Here is a 20,875-nt window from a genome sequence, read left to right as displayed (position 1 = left end):
CCCTCTGGGTACCTTCTCCTTTCTTTGCAGGGGTGTTGCAGGCTTGGTTCTGGCTTTGGGGGAGCTGGCTTAGCAGACAACCGTGCAGTGTTTCGGTAGTGATTCTTGACCTACCCCCTCGGCATCTACCATCAATGTGGTGGAAACATAAAGACTGGATATGAGACACAGCACCCACCGTGTCCGTCTGTCCTGGCTGGCTCTGTCTTCACTTCCACACTGCTCCTTTGTGTTCTGTTTTGATCTGTATGGATGTTTTTGCCTGCATGTATATCTGCACACCACACGTAAGGCGTGTGCCAAAGGAGGCCGGAAGAGGATGTTGGGTTCCCTGGAACTGGAGTTCAGACAGTCGTGAGCCACCATGTGGGTGCTGGGGATCAATCCTGGGTCCTCTGAAAGAGCAGCTTTTAACTGCTGACCTATCTCTCCAGCCTACGTTACGAGTTTTTACATTTTACCTTATAAGGCTCAGAGGGTAGCTCTGTGGCAGAACTTGCGTAATGGGCACCAAAGGCTCTAGGTTTGATTCCCAACACTGCCGAATGAATAAATAAATCTCACTGTGTAACTTTTGGGGGCTGCTCCATATAATAACAATACTAATTTATTTAATTATCAATGTTAAATGTATATACTTTTTTTTGTTTTTGTTTTGTTTTTTGAGACAGGGTTTCTTTGTGTAGTTTTGTTTGCCTGTCCTGGAACTCGCTCTGCAGACCAGGCTAGCCTTGAACTCACAGAGATCCGCCTGGGTCTGCTTCCTGAGTGCTGAGATTAAAGGCATGTGCCACCACCGCCCAGCATGTATATACATTTTAAAACTTGAAATGCAGCTCCTAAACCAACAGCTCATCTCTTGGAGATTTAAAGATTTTTGGTTATTTTCAGCATGTTTACAGGGTAGAGGTGTCACCACTATCTAATTCTAGAAAATACCCATTACAGAGTTGGGGAGATGGCTCAGTGCATAAGAACAATTGACTGTAAGCAGAAGGACACACGATAAGATCCCAGCATCCACATAAAAAGGCCAGATGTGGCCATACACCCGAAGCCCCCACTCTATAAGAGATTAGGCAGATGGCTGGCCCTTGTTGGCCCAGCCTTGCTCCAGGCTCAGTGAGAGGTGCCACCTCAAGGGAGTGAGGCTGAGAGTGAGAGAGCCTCCTCTTCTAACCATTGCTCACGCACATGTACCTGTACCCCACACCCAACATGTATATACACTATACATACACCACACTTGCACACATAGACACACATAAAAGGAAACACCCATTACCCCTGAAGAAACTCACAGCCATCGGCAGTATATCCCCAGCCCCTAACAATACTAATCTTGTCTCCTCTGCACTTTAATGCATATAACGTCAAGATAGTTATAATGCATGGGCTAGGGGCCAAGAGTACAAGCGTATTGCTGTGGGATATTCTGTATGGCAAATGTGTTGCTGATTAGTCAATCAATAAAACACTGATTGGCCATTGGCTAGGCAGGAAGTGTAGGCGGGACAAGGAGGAGAATAAAGCTGGGAAGTGGAAGGCTGAGTCAGAGAGACACTGCCAGCCGCCATGATGAGAAACAGCTTGTGAAGATGCCAGTAAGCCACAAGCCACGTGGCAAGGTATAGATTAATGGAAATGGATTAATTTAAGCTATAAGAACAGTTAGCAAGAAGCCTGCCACGGCCATACAGTTTGAAAGCAATATAAGTCTCTGTGTTTACTTGGTCGGGTCTGATAGGCTGTGGGACTGGCGGGTGAGAGAGATTTGTCCTGACTGTGGGCCAGGCAGGAAAACTCAAGCTACAGCGTATTTTATAGATGGGCATTCAGTGACGGCTTTTGTCCTGTTCTCACTTCATTTCCTGCATAGAGGCACTGCTGTGGCTCCACCAGCAAAAGACCCAGTAGCTGAGTCAGCCTAGAGTAGAGCCTGAGCCCAAGACATAACACAACAGCCCGTGCTGGATCTCATGGCAACTCCTGCGCCTTAGACTCCCCGGGGCTAAGCTTATGGCACCACCACATTGGACATAATTTATGAGTTTTTGTTGTTTATTGATTTGATTTTGCTTTTGAGGGTTTCACTCTGTAGTCCAGACTGGCCTGGAACTTACTATGTAAACCATAAGAGTGTCAAACTCATGACCATCCTCCTGCCTCAGCCTCCAAAGGGCTGGCATTACAGGCAACGAGCCACCGCATCTGGGATCATGTATGATTTAGCTTTGTCATTATGAGAAAATGTCCTGCTAGCTCTACCAGACAGGCTTACAAAGTCCACAGATACCCCCCCCCCAACACACACACACACACACACACACCTGCCTGCCTTTGTGACACAGGGGCAGCTTCCTCAGCCTGTCCTGGATCTCGAAACATCTTACAGAGAAGGAGTGCTCCCCATCCCGTTAGTGCAGATGATGGAGAATCTAGATGATTACATTATGGTCCTCTTTCTTCCTCTGCTAACCACCAACTGTTGCCCAGGAGACGAGCGGGGGAGGGGAGGGAGCTCTGGGCATCTGTTGGAGGCTTGGTCATGGTAGGTCTCTGTCAGGACATTGCTTGGTCCAGAGGTCAGGCAGAAACGAGGAGGGTTGTCTGTGGCCCACTTCGCTGGCAGCATGGGCTGTGCAGTTCCTTCTGTGTGGGCACTTCCTGCTGAGAGTGGACATTCTCCATCACTCCAAATGCCCTGCGAGCCCAGGGTCCTCTCTGGGACTATGAGGGTGTCTAGAACTGTCTTCTCTGCCTCCTTCTTTTCCTCTGACAGAACCCAAAACATCTGTGTAAGTCAAGCGTTTGTCTTCCCAAAAATTCTGGCCCAGGCACCATTGTGAGTTTCGGATGAGAGGCTTCATTTCTTGGGCCATTTGCCTGAATTTGAGGCTCCTCATTTCTCAGCGTGCCAGTAACACTGAAACCCACAGTTCATTCATGGTTTGCTGGTGACTGGGCTCCTCGTTCCTTGCCAGCTCTGGCTTTGTGTTGGTTCAGCCTGCTCTTACCAAATAGTTCAGTGGAGCCATTACAAACAGCAAGTGACAGTTCTGTATCAGGTAGAGAGAGCGGACGCGCTTGTTCGCAACAATCCTTGTGCTGTCTCTCCCTTTTACAAAGACCCTGAGCCTCGGAAGGTTGGCGACCTTCCCAAGCTCAGACCGATGTTAAGTAGCAAAGCTGAGGTTTGACACTGGGCTGGCGACCTGGCTTCGGCTTCCCACGCTCCACTGTGCTCACTGATCTTCTAATCCCCCTACCTCACCCCAAACCCAGCTACAAAAGTTACCCACGACTGAGTTATATCCCTGTCTTAGCTAGGGTTTCCATTACTGCGAAGAGACAGCATGACTACGGCAACTCTTATAAAAGAAAACATTTCATTGGGGTGGCCCCTTTACAGTTTCAGAGGTTCAGTCCATTATCATCATGGCGTGCAGCCAGAAGTGGTGCTGGAGATGTAGCTGAGAGTCTGACATCTTGCAGACAACAGGAAGTCGACTGTGATACTGGGCAGTATCTGGAGTATGGGAAACCTCAAAGCCCGCCCCCACAGTGACATACTTTCTCCAACAAGGCCATGCCCACTCAACAAAGCCACACCTCACAATAGTACCACTCCCTATGAGATTACAGGGACTAATTACGTTCAAACTACCACAATCCCCAAGCTGATTTTACCTTTCTTGTAAAATTTTGAGACATCGTCTCCCTAAATTGGCCTTGAACTTGTTCTGTATCCCAACATAGCCCTTGAAACTCCTTAATCCTCCTGCCTCAGCTTTGTGAGCATCTGGGATTATAGGTCTGTACCAACCCAACTTGGCACTCACACTGCCCCATTCTTAGTCACTCTGTCCCTCAACAGCACTGCATCAATTCAGACAGCGAATGTTGTCAACTTGGGAGGATCCAGAAGCACCTAAGAGATAGGCTTCTGGGCATGCGTGTGGGGGACAGTCCATCATAGGTTGATTGATGTGGGAAGATTCATCTGAACTGTAGGCAGGACCTGGTGTGGATTCTGCACTGTATAAACTGGAGAGAGCAAGTGGGTGGCAGCATGCATTTATCGTGTTCTGCTTCCTGATTGTAGATGGGATGTGACCAGCTGCTTCAAGCTCCTGCTGCTGTGACGCCCTCCCCTCTCCACCATGACGGACAGTTTCCTGCACTGTGAGCCACAATCAATTCTTTGCTTTTGAAGTTGCCTTGGTCAGTGTGTTCTATTACAGCAACAGGAGAAGGAATTAAGACACCGAGCTGATGAGGAAGGACAGCCAGGCATGGTGGTGCACACCAGCAATCCCAGCATTTGGGAAGCTGAGGTAAGAGGATGGTGGATTTGAATCCAGTCTAGGCTACATAGTGAGAGCCTATCCTGAAGACAGCCAGAAGGGCAGCTAGGGAGATGGTAGAGTGCTTAGCTCGCAAACAGATGACGTCAGTTTGATCTCCAGAAGTCATGGGAAAATAGCCAGGCATGGTGGCACACCCTTGTAATGCCAGCACTGGGGAGGCAGAAACGGGCAGACCCGTGGGGTTTGCTGGTCAGCCAGCTTAGCCTAATTGGTGAATCCAGATTCCAAAGAGAGACTGTCTCAAAGCACAGGTGAAGAATGGCTCCGGAGAAATAACACTTGAGTTTGTCTTTAGGCACACCCACACCCACCCACACACACACACACACACACACACACACACACACACACACACACACACACCACATGCATGCATACACAAAAAAATTGAGAAGATAAAATGGGTATGGGGGGGGTTTCCATCTTGTTCAGTTGTGATCATATAAAAAGTGCTAATAGCCAGGCAGTGGTGGGGCATACCTTTAATGCCAGAGGAGGGTGGATCTCTGAATTCGAGGCGAGACTGGTCTACAAAGTCAGTTCCAGGACAGACAGGGTTACACAGAGAAACCCTGTCTCAAAAAAAACCAAAAGAAAAACAAAATGGCATTAGCCTCATCGCTTTGGACACTTAACTGCAGTGAGTTTAGGTGCCTTTCAAATTACTGTGTAGCCCTGGGAGAGTGTCCCTCTCCAAGCCCAGTCAGTGAAATGTATGTAAATGCTTAAGACTATCTTCAGATCCCCACATTGGGTCTCTTTAAGGCATCCTACAGATCCCCAGGAAGCTGCCTGAGGTGGGTCACAGGAGCTCTGTAAAACCCACCATGGACTGCAGCCCAAGGCCACATCCCTGTTTACTTGCCTTGGGAGAATTTGAGTCACGTCTGCCAGCTCTTCACTGGTGTTCACTCTCATTTTTCCTAAGGGGCAGCATTTGCTGTCCTTGCAGGATGACGGAACGGTTGATGGAAAGCAGGTGGGACTGGGCACGTGCTCTCTTCCCAGGTCTTTGAGGAGTCCTGAGAACAGAGAGACAGAAGACTTACCAAAAGCCTGGAATGGGTTGAGCCACTCGTCACCCTGTGGAAAGGGTACCTTTTGTGACATCACTGCAGCCTTGGCTCTGAACGCACAGCCAGGCATTGCATCAGGAGCCCTGTCTCAACACCCATCAACACGTGCAGCCTGAACCCCCACAGCGTAGACCCGAGACTGCCGTGTTAGGAAGAACAGTATTTTCACGGTACATGTGTAGCTGTCTGCTTTCACACAAGGGTTTAACTATAAGGAAGCAAAGATGTCAAGACAGACATATCAGCAGTATATTTCTGGATTGTTTGGAATATTTGATTTTAAAAATTGCTTTTTGAATGGCTTGCTTGAGTTTCATGAAAGAAAAAAAAAGAAAAAGAAAAGAAAAAAACAAACTGTTGATAGAATGTGGTTTGGGCCAAGCAGTGGTGGCTCAAGTCTTTAATCTCAGCACTTGGGAGGCAGAGGCAGGCAGATTTCTGAGCTCGAGGCCAGCCTGGTCTACAGTTGAGTTCCAGGACAGCCAGAGCTGTTCCACAGAGAAATCCTGTCTTGAAAAACCAAAATAAATAAATAAATAAATAAATAAATGGATCGTGGCTTGCTTGATGGAATTTCTGACATATCCTGAAATGGCTCTAAACACACTTCTTCCGGTCCACGCTGCGTGTTTGTGTAGAGTGGCGTTCTCAGATCAAAGCACGTCATGTACATGTCACTAAAATGTCACAGCCCAGCTCACTATTTTGTAAGAGCAAAGTAGACTAACAAGAAATGTTTTCAGAACGTCTCCCTAGGGGGCGCTGGAGAGATGGCGGCTCAGTGGTTGCTGCTCTTGCCAAGGCCCCTACACTCTGTTCTGACCTCCACGGGCACTGCAGGCACACGATACATGATACATAGACACTTATGAAGGCAAAACACGCAAACACATAGAATAAAAATAGAAATCTACAAAACATTTCTCTCTAGGGCTGGCAAAATGGCTCAGCAGATAAGGATCTGATAATGCCCCAAATCCACATGATGGAAGGAAAGGATATGTTCAGACTGTCTTCTCATCCCCACATCTGCCTCATAGCATGCGTGTGTACACACAATTCCACACGTGCACACGCACACATACACAGAGTAAACAACAGACTATAATAAAAGAGCACAGCATGCAAGTGTAAGTCAAAGGGGAATTTTTTAATTTAAATTTCTTTTAGCATTTATTTGTGCGTGTGTATGTGTGCACACATGCATGCACCTATGAGCACATGGTCAAAAGACAACCTGTGGGAGTGGGTTCTCTCCTTCTACCATGTGGGTTCCAGGGATCAAACTCAGGTCGTCAGGCCTGGCTGCAAGCACTCTTAACCCACATAGCCATCTCGCCGGCCCTGTCTGGGCATCCTATGGGACATGAGCTAGAGGATGAGAGATGAGTATTCCATGTCAGAGAGAGCCTGCCTGAAGCTCCAAGAGATGCCCAGGGCAGGCCTTCCTCTCAACTTCATCTCAGCACCAGTCAGTGCCCCAGTGAGGGCTTTTCGGGGTGCTGCCATCTGGAGGTGATTCGAGCGAGCCCCTAAGCCAGTGGTTCTCAACCTTCCTAATGCTGCGACCCTTTCATATAGTTCCTCATGTTGTGGTGACCCCCAACCATAAAATTATTTTTCATTGCTACTTCATAAATGTAATTTTGCTACTGTCAGGAACCATAATGTAAATAAATATCTGATATGCAATGCCAGGGGATCGTGACCCACAGGTTGAGAACCATGGCCATGAGCAAGTCCTATATGGCACCAGCCAGGAGCAAACCTCAGAACTTACTGTGAACCGGTGCTTTGAGGCGTCTCAAATACAGACAGTCATCTGGAGAGTCCAGTAGGAACCCCCTCTTCTGAAACTGCGGTCACAGATTCTCCACATACTTGCTGTTGCCAAAATGTGACCACATGCTTTCAAACCTGCCTCTTACCAAGCACTAGGCAGAGCGCTCATCAGCCCTGTGTCTCAAAACACCCAAGCCAAATCTGGTTTATTTTCTACCAAAACAAAGCAAAACAAAACCTCCCATCCTACCTCAAGCCCATTGGATCCAAGCCTCTTCACAGAGGAAGCAAAAGACTTCCTAATCTCATGCTTAAAAAAAAATGCCAGCTATGCGCTCCCACAGGCTTCCAGCCCTGGCGGCCAAGGGCACTGGGGCCGTCTCACTCGCTTCCCAGCTGATCTACAATTCAATTCTCTTTTGTGCACAATCCCAGACACTGTCTAACAGTTCAGATCCAAGCTTTCATCCCAGGGCAGTCCACCCTTGCCTTACCCTGAAGCACGCCCTGCGCTCATTAAGCGCACACAGAAACCAAGACAGACTCTGCCGCTTCGTTTGTCTTGCAGAGAAAAGGTGGATTTCCGATCTGGCTCAGTATCCATTGCCTTCTGGGTCCCAGGCACAGGAGGGCAAGGATGTGAGAAGTCGGAGACGGCCAGAACAGAACCATGAAGCCATCACAAAACTTGTAGACAGCCGGGTGGTGGTAGGTCACGCCTTTAGTCCCAGCACTCGGGAGACAGAGGCAGGTGGATCTCTGTGAGTTCGAGGCCAGCCTGGTCTACAGAGTGAGTTCCAGGAAAGGCGCCAAAGCTACACAGAGAAACCCTGACTTGAAAAACCAACCAACCAAACAAACAAACAAAAACTTATAGACAAAGCAGATTAAAGACAAAACACTCAAGGCAGCCATGATGTGAGCGGTGGGTGTTTTAGGTGTCACAGTGGTAGCAGGTTGGTTCCAAGAAGACAGGTGTGACCTGGGACGTGAATGAACTGTTGGTTTCCCTGGGAACCATCCTTTTGTCTCCTCGTGGCCCTCTGCTTTAATCCCACATCAGGCTCTCCCCAGTGTGTTCACGATCCCTCTCTATGGTCAAGTATAAAGTAAAGGACTTCATCAGCGCTGCATCTGGAAAACGGAGTGTTCTCTCTGCTTATAAGGGGTTACATAAAATGCAAAAAAATAGCATGCATTTTGATGGTTGGCCATGCTGTTCTGTTCAGACAAGAAAAAACGATTTTAATAGGAAGGCTTAGAAGGACAGTGTGTAAAACAAAGTCCCCTCTCTGTGTCCCAACTGCACCCCGTGAAGTGGCCTCTTCTGCAGGTAGAGACGGTGGAGTGAGAGAAGGCAGTTGAAATTCTGCTCCTAGGCTGGGGGTATACAACGCTCAGCGGACAGTGACGGCCTAGCACGCTGCGGCCCTGGGCTCCGCCCTCACCACCACAGCGAGTTAACTCTGTAAGAGTAACCTAGACCATTGGTGTCCTTCTCTGTTGAGAGAGCCTGCAGCCTGCGAGGCCCGCACAGGTGTTGGTGGGTTAAGAGCAGAGCCAGGCTCTGTTGGGCAAAGAGCTGAGAAAGCTACTAGGCTTACCTAGCCCCGGACACTCACTCACCGGCCCTGTGGGGTGGGCAGCCTGTGACAGTGATGGACCCTCCCAGGACTGCTGATTCTGAACACACTGAAGGCCAACTCCTCACACCTTGCCCAAGGGGTTTGGGGACTTGTCCTAGGTGGCTTTGTATTGCTGTGATAAACACCACGACCTAAAGCAACTTGGGGAGGCCGGGGCTTATCCGGCTTACACTTTCCGGACAGGGTCCATCACCGCTTCATTGAGGGAAGGCAGGGACTGACAAAAAGACCTCAGAAGAGTGCTGGGTACTGGCTCACTCCCCTGGGCTTGCTCAGTCTTCTATAACCAAAGACCACCAGCCGGGATGGCACCGCCCACAATGGGCGGGGCCCTCACGTGTCAATCTTTAATCAAGACAATGCCCTGCAGACCTGCCTACAGGCCCACCTGACAGAGGCAACTCCCCAGTTGAAGTTCGTTCCTCTCACATGGCTCTAGTTCATATCAAGTTGACAAAAACCAGGCTAGCAGGGCCAGCAGGGGGTTCCCTGAGGATTCGGGGGTGCCCAGGACTCTGCTTTCAAGGTACCTCTCCTTTCTCACTGTATCAGAATGACTCAGACCAAAGTGGCCCAGACCCAGAACATTCCAGGACCGAGCAGTGGGTGACCTGTGGGTGAAGAACTAAACCGGACGAAAAGTCACCAGACATCTGAGGAAGGGAATGTCCACAGACTGGGCGACATGTGCCACCTCCAGCAGGAGTCAGAGCAGGCAGACCCAGCGTTAAATAGGGACAGCAGAGATACTTAATGAAACGGGGGGGGGGAGAACATACATAGAGAGCCGAAATCAAAAAGAACTAGACATGCACGTGAAATACACAAGCTAGGGCATTGAAAAAGTAATGAAAACATGGGACCATATTTTGGTGGGTTGTGGTTTTTTTTTTTTCATAGAATACAAAAACAAAAAATAATAAACTAGATGTCAAAATTTAATTTTTTTTTATTTTATTTTTTTTTTTTTTTTGTCGGAGCTGAGGACCAAACCCAGGGCCTTGCACTTGCTAGGCAAGCACTCTACCACTGAGCTAAATCCCCAGCCCCAATTTCTTTTCTTTCTTTCTTTCTTTTTTTTTTTTTTAATCTTTTTTGAAACAGAGTTTCATGTAGCTCAGACTGGTGTCCAAGCCACTACACCTGAGGCTGGCTTTGAACCCCTGCCTCCATTTTCCAAGTATGAGATTACAGGTGTGAACCCCCATACTTGCCTTTAAAAACTTTTTTTTTTCTTTAAAAGACACTGTTTATAGGACCCCAGCACTCATGATCTCACAGCAGCTGCGGTTGCCTGCATACGGCCCGCACAAGATCGAGCATGGAGTGGGAAGGGGTTCGGGAGCCCCACCCCTAACTCAGGAGCTTTGGGTAGTCGGTGGCTTCTGGAGGATGGAGAGTCCATTTACCTTAAGAGTATGGCCCCTGGTAGGTTAACCACACTCCAGTGGATGGTCCTACACTTAGGCCGTGTGGACAGTAGATGTGTAACTGAATAAAATGAAGAAGAAAGGAAGTTGGCAGGCACAGGGGGTGGGGGTGTACCTGGAGGGAGTTGGGTTGAATATGATCGAAATATACTGGCTAAAATTCTCAAAGAAGGAATAATATTTTTAAAGATATTGTTTAGACAATAGAAGACCAACTACATACGAAATAGACAGCCACTGATGTGAACTAATACAGGGAAAGGGGCTGCTTAACTGGAAGACTGGACCGGCTCCCAGGAAGTAGACAAGAAAGCAAAATAAACGCCGGGCGGTGGGGGCGCACTCCTTTGATCCCAGCACTCGGGAGGCAGAGCCAGGCGGATCTCTGTGAGTTCGAGGCCAGCTTGGTCTACCGAGTGTGTTCCAGGACAGCCAGAACTGTTTACAGAGAAACCCTGTCTCGAAAAACAAAAACAAAAAAAGAATGCAAAATAAATACAAGTGAGATAACACGGAAGGCGGAAGCAGAAGAACCAGTGTCTGGACAGTAAGGGTGCCGGGGGTGCGGGGGTGGGGGTGGGGGGTGGGGGTAAACAAGATGGAGGATGAAGCTATTTGAATAAAACAGCATACATTTCCTACAGCCTGCAAAAACCAAGGGCCTCAGCTACTAAGAAGAAATAGAGGAGACATGCATCTGACACTATGAACTGTCACGGACAAAGAGAAATTGCTAAATGTTTCTAGAGGCGAGACCCACAATAGTGACTAGTACCTGGGACTTGGTCTTCAGTAGAAACCAGACTTTTTTTTTTTTTTTTTTTTATGTTTGTGGGGTGGGCGACACATGTCTCCTCATGCATGTGGAGGTCAGAAGACAACTTCTTCCACCACGTGGGTCCTGGGAATCAAGTTCAGACTGCCGTAAGCGCCTTAGCGTGCTGAGCCATGTCACTGGCCCAGAAACTACAGATAGTTTTATGCTATTGTGGTAAATGTCTCCAAAATAAGGTTTACACTCAAAAGAGATTCAAAATTATGATTGCTGTTGGTTTCTGTTGGCACTTGTTATATAACGAATAATAAATAAGTACATGTATGACTATATTATTGACTACTTTCTTCTTTTTTGGTTGGGTAGAGTAGGGGTTTGAGACAGAAACTTACTATGTAGTCTAGGCTAGCCTTCCTATGTAGTCTAAGCTAGACTTTCTATGTGGCCTAGTCTAATCTTGATCTTGTAACCCTCACCTCAGCCTCCCAAGTAACCAGAATTACAGGCCCCCAGCCTTAGTACCACTTCCTTAAGAGCTATATAATTCCCTTAGTAATCTTATGCATGTTATGTATGCACTTGACGTTTTTCTGGCTAAAGATCCATAAGTTTTGTGCTATTACGCCAAGGGTCCATGGTGCACATGTGCCTGGGAGCACACACTCAGAGGATCTAAAATACAGAGGGTACAGTCTGCCTCCACCACCTCATTTGCTACGTTGTCCTGCAGACACAAATATGCCTTTCTCTTTCCGGTGGACGCTTACATGGCACCATGGTGTCATATTTCCTTGGGTCCTCAGCACCTCGAACAGGACTTGGCACCCACAGAGCCATGGCCTCCAGAGGATCTACTGTGTCTGTAAAGCTTGGGTCCCACTGGGTGAGAGCCAGTGGAGTCAAAGGCAGCAGTAGACGCATTCATCTGCTAGTTCACCATTCCCTCTTCAAAGATCAAGGGCTACACACGGGCCCCGCTGCTGCAGTCAGCTCTGGGGACCACAGGGAAGAGGGAGAATGGAACTCAGTCCTCGTTCCCACTGAGACCCTTTCTTGCCCGTGGCAGAAGATATCTGTTCCTAAACGATGACAAATGAATGAGACTACTCGTTCTGGGAAGGGGGGTGATGGAGGAACCGCTCACATCTTTACCTATCAGCTCGCTCTGTAAGGGCACCAAGAGGACGTAAGTGTGGTGCCGCAAAATGTAGAAAAGAATGCCTTTCCCTTTCATGCTGAACAGAGCCTTGTTATATAGCCCAGGCTTGCCTCAAATCCACAGAGATCTGCCTGCTTCCGCCTCCACAATGCCAAAGCTGTTTTCATTTTGTTATGAAATGGGCTTATATGTTTCCTAGGCTGGCTTCTAACTCACTCATAGCCAAAGATGACCTTGAATTTCTCCTTCCGAGTGCTGGGATTTGAGGACATGTGTCACCACTCTGAGTTTATGCAGAGCTAGGGATCAGAACCCATGACTTCGTGCATGCTAGGCAAGTTCTCTACCAATTGAGCTACATCCCCAGCTTATCTTCTAAAGAAGGAAGTCTATGAGGTTCTCCTAAAGACAGTTTACCTTGATGTAGTTACTGGTCTGGCCTAGCAAGACTTGAGAAGAGGGGGACCCTCCATCGTCCCAGGTGTTTCAGGGGTGGACTCCTGGAGTCATGGAATGGACTTTGCCCCTTGCTGGAGTTCTTTCTCCGCTTCAAACTCTATGATGTCATCAACTGGCCACAATGGCCAAGGGTCCCTAGATACCTTGGGGATCTTTTCCGTCCAAGAGATCAGAACTAGGCAAGAAGGGCGGATGGCCTCCTCATACTTGCATACATGTGCTGAGAGACCAAGGGAGGAGATGGCTGAACCTGTAGGCCAAACCATCTCCTCTCAGACTCAGAGAGAAGTGGGATGGAGCTGAGGTGTGGGACGTGGGAAGGAGAACTGGGGGAGGGTTACAGGGTAACCAGGTCCCCAGCTGAGGAAGACAAAACCTAAGGAGATTTCTTCGGGGCCTAGTAAAGTTAGGAGGCAAGAGATCCCGGAGGCAGAAACCGGAGAACCAATACAAGTTCAAGGCCATCCTTGACTGTCTCAAAAGACCAAAGGAAGGGCTGGTGAGGTAGCTCGGCCAATGTAAGTGCTGGCCACCAAGCCGAACCCGAGTTCAATCCCAGAACCCACACAGTGAAAGGAGAGAACTAATTCCAGAAAGTTACCCACCAACCTACACATATACATATGCCCACATGCATCTGTGCATATGTGCACACATACATGTGCACACACACACATGTGCACACACACACATGTGCACACACAGATACACACACACATGCACGTACACCTGCACACACACAAAATTAATAAAAATGTTAGAACTTAAAAACCAAAGGAAGGGCCGGGTGCTGGTGGCACATACCTTTAATCTCAGCACTTGGGAGGCAGAGGCAGGCAGATCTCTGTTAGTTCAAGGCCAGCTCAGTCTATAAGATGAGTTCCATGACAGCCAGGACTGTTACACAGAGAACCCTGTCTTGAAAAATCAAACCAAGGGCTGGAGAGATGGCTCAGCGGTTAAGAGCACTGGCTGCTCTTCCAGAGATCCTGAGTTCAAATCCCAGCAACTACATGGTAGCTCACAGCCATCTGTAATGAGATCAGGTGCCCTCTTCTGGCCTGCAGGGATAACATGCAGGCAGAACACTGTATACGTAATAAATAAATCTTTAAAAACAAGAAAAAAAAAAAAACCCAAAACAACAACAGAACAAAACCAAAGCACTGGCTGCTCTTGCATAGGACACAGGTTTCATTCCCAGCACCCACATGGCAGCTCACAACCATCTGTAACTCCAGATCCAGGGGATCCGATGCTCCCTTCTGGCCTTGTGGGTACCAGGCACACACATGATACACAAACACACACGCATGCAAAACATTCATACACATAATAACGACTTTTTTTAAGGGGTAAGGGAAATAGGAGGAAGAGGAAGAGATTTCCCCAAAGAGACATTATATCTAAATACAAACATAAATTTAACAAATCCTGTACCATTTCCCCAGAGAGACATAGCTTTAAAACACAGAAAAGGTTAACGGTGCCATCTAGGACACCAGTTCACGGGGCCATCATTATACACGTTTACTGAGTGTTTCTGAAAACGTTCTGGGGGCCCCTTTGGCTGCCTCATCTGGTCCCAGCCCCAGTGGGCCTCTCACGCTGTCTGCAGGCACATGCTGTCTCAGCATGTGAGAACCCCCAGTACCAGGGGGCATCCTTTTAGGAAGAGGCAGCCAGCAACTTTTTGGAGTTGAACCAATGTGTCAAACACATCAAACCAACCTGGACTGTGCGATCTTCTCGATCTTCTCACGTTGTTTCCTGTGATAATGACCTGTCATTCCCCGCTGTGATAATGACCTGTCATTCCCCCCTGTGATAATGACCTGTCATTCCACACCTCCCCCACCCACCCACCCCCCATCCCCCGCCCCCTGCACACACACTGGAAGACTTCTCAGAAAGCTTTACTTTAAAAAGCATATCCCTCCCTAGTAAGTATTTAATCAGAATGACACAGTCCTGCTTCACTACAATAATAAAAAAAGATGTCTGGCAATAAGTTTACATTCTACCAAAGCAGAAATAAGAAATTCAGCTGGTGGTGGTGGTGGCGCACGCCTTTAATCCCAGCACTTGGGAGGCAGAGCCAGGCGGATCTCTGTGAGTCCGAGGCCAGCCTGGGCTACCAAGTGAGTTCCAGGAAAGGCGAAAAACTACACAGAGAAACCCTGTCTTGAAAAACCAAAAAAAAAAAAAAAAAAAAAAAAAAAAAAAAAAAAAAAAAAAAAAAAAGAAAGAAAGAAAAAGAAATTCACAGTCATGTGATAAGATAGACAGAGCTGGGTCAGGGACACACATCGACTCCATATAGTTCTGCATGATAGGGTTAGGAGAGACAGGGTGGACAGTAGGACCCTGCTTCAGAGAGAAAAAGAGCAGCAGAAGAGGAGAACGGATTCTGGGAGCTGCCAAGATAGGAAAGTGCTTGCCTCCAAATATCAGGACCTGAGCTCCACCCATAGATCAAGATACCTAGTGTGGCAATGTGCCTGTAGTTCTAATGTCGGGAGGTGGAGACAGGAGGATGTCTGGGACTTACTGGACAGCCAGCCTAGCCTAAATAGTGAGCCCCAGATCCCACCTGAAGGGTCCTGTGTCCAAGGAAATATATGGCCTTTCTGAGGGTGACACCGAGGTTGTCCTCTGGCCTCCATACACATGTACACACACCCACACACACATACACACATGTGCATGCACACCCCACACAAATACACGTGCACACACCTACACATGAACACACGCATGACTTCCATCTGACTCCAGGTCAATAGCAAGCACTCTAGGGTCACATGGTCACTGCTCTGTTGTTGGAAGTACTCCAATCACGTGAAATTTGGAGAATCTGTTCCATGTGGTTCCTTTTGGTCGTCTGGACTAACCTTCTGAGTCTACAGCTCCCTTATTCTCCTGACGGGACATGAAGATACCAACGAGCCTCTCAGAAGAAAGATCAATACCTCATGCCAAGTTTCCCGCCAAATGTCTTTTATTCTCAGACTGTGTTTCATGGACCTAACGGTCCTCGAAACAAACATGGACAGCAGTGACTGCCACCCACTGCATCACGGGAAATGGAAACCAGCACCTTGAGCGGTGTCCCACCCCTCAATCCACATCTGGGGAATGACACCTGAGGGTGCTCACGGAGCACCTGAATCTGGTAAGATTCCTCCTGGCTCCAGGGCCCTGGGCTCCTCTGCATGCAGAGAGGAATGTGCATCTCGTTCTCACGGTGCCCGTGAGGCCAACCTGACAAGTGAGGCCGGGTTAAGCTAGATCTCCCAGTTCACTAAGCGTCTTTCTCCCTCGCAAGGGTTCATCCGTAGGTCTCGGGCCCAGTCTCCTGCCAGAGGTAGCATCAGGCCGGTGAGGAAGTAAGCCGCCAGCCACCTGGGCAGGTTCTGAGTCCAGCAGCCGAGAGACTTGAAGCTATCAAACGCTGACAGCTGAACTCAAGAACCTTGGGCCAGATCCTTTGATTTCAAACGCCAGCCCATCTTTGGCCAACATACGGCAAATGGAGGTGTCGCTGGGTGTCACCAAGAAGCCAGCACCACGATGCTGAGGATGCTGAGAACTCTGGTTCTCTTTCGGCCCTGGAGAAGGGAGGGTCAGCCAGGAAGGAGGCCATCTGGCGGTCCCTGGGCAGGCCCACCTAGTTTTCCTTCCTCTGCTGCTGTAACCTCTTGGCCACGGCTGTGATCAGAGCAGCTCCCTTCCCGCTGCCGTCTTCCGACAACATGAACGTCACGGCACACCGAGGGGCCAGTTCTCGCACCGTCTCCTGCAGTATCCGGGAGAAGCTGGGACAAAGAGGAAGACACGTCAGGGCTTGCAGTGGGGTTGGCAGACCGGTTACTGTGACCAAGTCTCCCCCTCCGGCCTCCCGGTGAAGCCCCCACTCTTATCCGTCAAGTGTGGTGTTAGCTGTAGGGTTTTCCCAGGAACTCCTCAGCCGGCTAAGGGACTCTCATTCCTAGTTCTGAGAGCTTTTATTGGGAAGGGCTGGGGGACTCCATCAAACTGTTTGTCAGCACCTTTTTGTGGTTGTTTGGTTGTTTTTTTTTTTTGTTAGTTTGTTTTTCAAGACAGGGTTTCTCTGTGTAGCCCTGGCTGTCCTGGAACTCGTTCTGTAGACCAGGCTGGCCTTGAACTTGGAGGTCCAGGTGTGCACCACTGCTGAGTGGCACCTTTTAAAAGGATTGTATGCTTTGTTTCTGCCTTTGGTCAAGTCTTAGTTCAGGAAAGAGATCCGGAGCTGGTGAGATGGCTCTGATCTGCTTGCCACCAGGCCTGAGGACCCGAGTTCAATACCTGGGCCCCTGTGGTGCGTGGAGAGAACCGACTCCTGTGCATCCACATGTGCACATACACACACACACACACACACACACACACACACACACACACACACACAATAAATGTAAAACTATTCTAAAGTCTCTCTTTGTAGAAACCAAACCCCAAACGTGTGTCACCAAGGGACAAAAAGAGAAGCTGTGAGCCAGAGATCAGCACCGTGGGAATTTTATAATCCCGTTCTTACATCTCCTTGGCACCAAAATAAAGTGGGAATTATTGAACAAAAATAATAGCTTTTGCCAGGCAGTGGTGGTGCACGCCTTTAATCCCAGCACTCGGGAGGCAGAGGCAGGCGGATCTCTGATCTACAGATCTCTGATCTCTGGTCTACAGAGCTGGTTCTAGGACAGCCAGAGCTACACAGAGAAACCCTGTCTCAGAAAACAAAAACAAACAAACAAAAGAGTAACATCTTTTTATTAGTGCAGCTATAGGTGATTACATTTTGTTGTTGTTGTTTGTCCCCATTCTACAGAAAAAAGAGCCAAAGCAGACACAAAACTGGCCCTATGCCACCTGGCTTCTACATGGTAGAGCCAGGAGTCAACCCTGTGTGTGTGCCTGGGCTCTTCATTTTTTTCTGTCCACTGACTGAACTCAGAAATTCCGGCCAGCTCAAACCTGGCTGGAGCTCCGCATGCTCTCTGCCTGGCCCTGTGTACTATAATCACAGCATGTACTTGTTCCGTGCTGGGTGGTGCCCGTTCAATCTTTATGACACCCTAAGAGGCAGAGGTCACTGCTGGTGACCTGGAGCAGATAAGGACCCTGGCTGGGCTTTAAAGGCTGACTCCTAGCCTCATGTGGACAAACAGGAAGCAGAAGCGCCAGCCCTTGCTTCAGCCTCTATAGCAGTGGACTCTACCATGCCCGGGTATCATCCCCATGGGACCACATCTTCCCACTGTGAAGAGTTTGTGCGGGTCCGGCCCGCCCCGGCCACCAGCGTGCCCGCCCTCTGTCCCGGTTCCCACGCCCATCACAGGCACTCACTGAGGGTGCAGCTTGTACAGCGTCCCGTCCACACCCACGGTGACCTTGAAGTGCTCGAGCCCCTGGTCTTGTCTCCTCTTCTCCACGATGGCGGCCATGCCTGCGCCGCAGAGCTGGGCAGCCCTCCGAGACACGGCCCCACACACCTCTTTCACCACGATGCTGTCTTCACAGGTGCTGTCCAGGCCCAGCTGCTGCAGGATCCTCCTGACCTGCAGCAGGGCCAGCCGGTCACTGTGGACAAGCAGGTCAGAACGTTAGCAGCTGCTTCCTGCACCCGGGTGATCCTTCCTGCCTCAGGTGATCCGGAGTCTTCTGGGATGGGTCTTAGCCAGACGGATGCTGTCAGTGACTGAGGGTGTGGGATGTCAGGGACGCTAGGAAGTCCCATTACCCTTAAAGAGCAACATTCAAGTGCCCTTGTGTTAGGCTGGCTCTTGCCCATCTCACTAGGAGCTAATGTGAGGGTCAGCAACCAACAGACCAGATGTTTTCCAGGAGTCTGAGGTTCAGAGCACAAGAGATGTCCTCTTAGACAGGAACCTCACAGCAATTTAGCGGTCCTCTCTTCCCATTCTGGAGGCCAATTTCCTTCTAATTGTTTCTTGCTATATAGCCTCTGGCTGTCTTGGCATTTACTATGTAGCTCAGTCTAGCCTGAAATTCATGGTAACCTTCCTGCCTCTACTTCCCGAGTGCTGGGATTAAAGGTATGCGCTGTCAACCCAGCTGACTATATGCTCTTTGAAGAGGAAACTATGGCCTGGAGGTGGTGGTAGTGCACGCCTTTAATCCCAGCACTTGAGAGGCAGAGACAGGCAGATCTCTGTGAGTTCAAGGCCAGCCTGGTCTACAGAGGGAGTTCCAGGACAGCCAGGGTTACATAGAGAAACTCTGTCTCAAACAACAACAACAACAAAAAGATGAAACTGTTCAGCAGCAACCTGGATAGGGCTGGGGATATTCCACGACCAAGTAACTAAATGAATCTATGGCACACAACGATGCCTTAAACAGTGGGAACGCTTCACCCAGGGACCCAATTGTTAACACAGACAGAATAAAAGATGCCGGTAATCAGCCCTAATCGGGACATCTAGATCACATCCCATCACCCCAAGGTCTAGATATCATCTCAGAAGAGGAGGCAGAAATTTTAAGAAGCAGAGGTAGTGGATGACTGCTCCATCAAAACAAGACAGGATAGCTCCTCTCCCCTCCTCCTCTTCCCCCTCCTTGTCCTCCTCCTCTCCCTCCTCTTCTCCCCTCTCCTCTCCCTCCCCCTCCCCCTTCTTCTCCTCTTCCCCTTCCTTCTTGTCCTCCTCCTTCTCCTCCACCAGCTCCTCCTTCCTCTCCTCCTCCACTTCCTCCTCTTCTGTACATTCTGGTGGTGGTGGTGGTGGAAATGGAAAGTACCTTTTGTTTTTATTGGATAGGGTCTCACGTAGCCCAGGCTGTCCTAGAACTCATTTTATAACCAAAGATGCCCTTACACCTGTCTTTCTTTGCCTCTCAAGTGCTGGGATTCCAAGCATGCACCACCAGACCTGGCGTATGCCGCACTGGTGATTGAACCATGCGCGTTGTGCGTGCCAGGCAGGCACTTTAACAAAGCCACATGCCCAGCCTCAGAAGCCACTTTCCCAAAAGCAATGTACCCTGGGGGAGCGCTCCTTCTGTCAAACCTAAGTAAATAATTCATAAGCTGCAAATGACTGTGTGCAAAAAAGAGTAATTATGGTGTTGCTCAGAATAAGAAAATTTCATAAATTATAAGCTTGGCATCGCATACTAAAGGGAACTTTAGTAAATTACAGTATAGTAACAGGGACGTTTCATGCAGCCATTCAAAACGATTATTACACTAATGAGCTGATAAAGCGATGTTCTCTTTCAAGAAATAGTCTAATTAATGCTGACAGAGTCTCATAATAAGCATCAGTGAGTGGTGACAGTGTGAAAAAAAACCAGACAGACCCAAATTCAACACTGAATCTGATCAGGCATCCAGGGTAACTGTAAGATTTCCAGAAAAATGTAAGAGACAGAGGACAGTACTGAATGCTATAATCATCAAAATCTGGAATACAGGAAACTCGTAGGATAAGATATGGCTTCCTCCACTACTAAGCAGTTAAGGAAAATAAGGAAGGGAAGGGCGTCTACAGAGTAAAATAGACTTTAGACATGCCAACCAAACAGAAAGGCCCCATTTGGCTACTAATGCATACCAAACAACTGCACAGCTATTTGTTTTTGGTTTTGTTCGGCAATTTGGAAACAGAAGTCTAAGAAGACATTTTGGGTTTGTTTGTTTTTTTTTTGTCTTTTTTTTTTTTTTTCAGAGCTGAGGACCGAACCCAGGGCCTTGTGCTTGCTAGGCAAGAGCTCTACCACTGAGCTAAATCCCCATCCCCAATTTTGGGGTTTTGTTTGTTTGTTTTTGTTTTGTTTTGTTTTTTTCTAGACAGGGTTTCTCTGTGTAGCCCTGGCTGTCCTGGAACTCACTCTGTAGACCAGGCTGGTCTCAAACTCACAGAAATTCACCCACTTCTGCCTCCTGAGTATTGGAATCAAAGGCGTGTGCCACCACCACCCAGCCTAAGAAGCTATTTTGAGATTAAGGCTTAGCATTAGCTGTTTGGGGTGTGATAATGTACTGGGTTATGGGTTTGTAAGAGCTCCTCTTTTAGAAATGCATTTGAAATATTTATGAAGGAGCTGGCATAGGTGTGGGCTCTGTAAGTCACCTAGCCGGGGCTGGGCCAGTAGGAGTGTGCGACAAAGCAGCTTTGGTGATGAGTTGAC

The 20,875-nt window shown here is 48.6% G+C and overlaps 2 protein-coding genes across 5 annotated transcripts in view; both read right to left on the bottom strand.

Moving 5' to 3' along the window:
* The window catches only part of Hk1 (hexokinase 1), a 106,367-nt gene extending 93,591 nt beyond the window's left edge, over positions 1–12,776 (bottom strand). Inside the window, exons 1-2 of one of the 2 annotated variants that reach the window (XM_059282314.1) lie at positions 12,656–12,776; positions 5,236–5,392 (exon numbers count right to left, since the gene is read on the bottom strand). Coding sequence is in view for 1 of the 2 variants with exons in the window: in XM_059282313.1 (XP_059138296.1) it covers positions 2,331–2,388 (58 nt within the window). In the remaining variant the exon portion in view is untranslated. Of the gene's footprint in view, positions 1–2,330; positions 2,494–5,235; positions 5,393–12,655 lie in introns of those variants that run through there. The other variant, XM_059282313.1, reaches the window with a different exon arrangement.
* A 3,121-nt stretch (positions 12,777–15,897) lies between these two features.
* Hkdc1 (hexokinase domain containing 1) overlaps positions 15,898–20,875 on the bottom strand; it is a 43,631-nt gene continuing 38,653 nt past the window's right edge. For all 3 annotated transcript variants that reach the window (XM_059282216.1, XM_059282217.1, XM_059282218.1), the window contains 2 exons: positions 18,068–18,301; positions 15,898–16,515 (listed from right to left, as the gene is read on the bottom strand). In XM_059282216.1, the coding sequence (XP_059138199.1) occupies positions 16,368–16,515; positions 18,068–18,301 (382 nt within the window). In that variant the 3' untranslated portion in view covers positions 15,898–16,367. The remainder of the gene's footprint in view (positions 16,516–18,067; positions 18,302–20,875) is intronic.

Source organism: Peromyscus eremicus, chromosome 16_21, assembly GCF_949786415.1.
Source record: "Peromyscus eremicus chromosome 16_21, PerEre_H2_v1, whole genome shotgun sequence".
Taxonomy (NCBI): domain Eukaryota; kingdom Metazoa; phylum Chordata; class Mammalia; order Rodentia; family Cricetidae; genus Peromyscus; species Peromyscus eremicus.
This window is presented reverse-complemented; position numbering and strand designations above follow the sequence as displayed.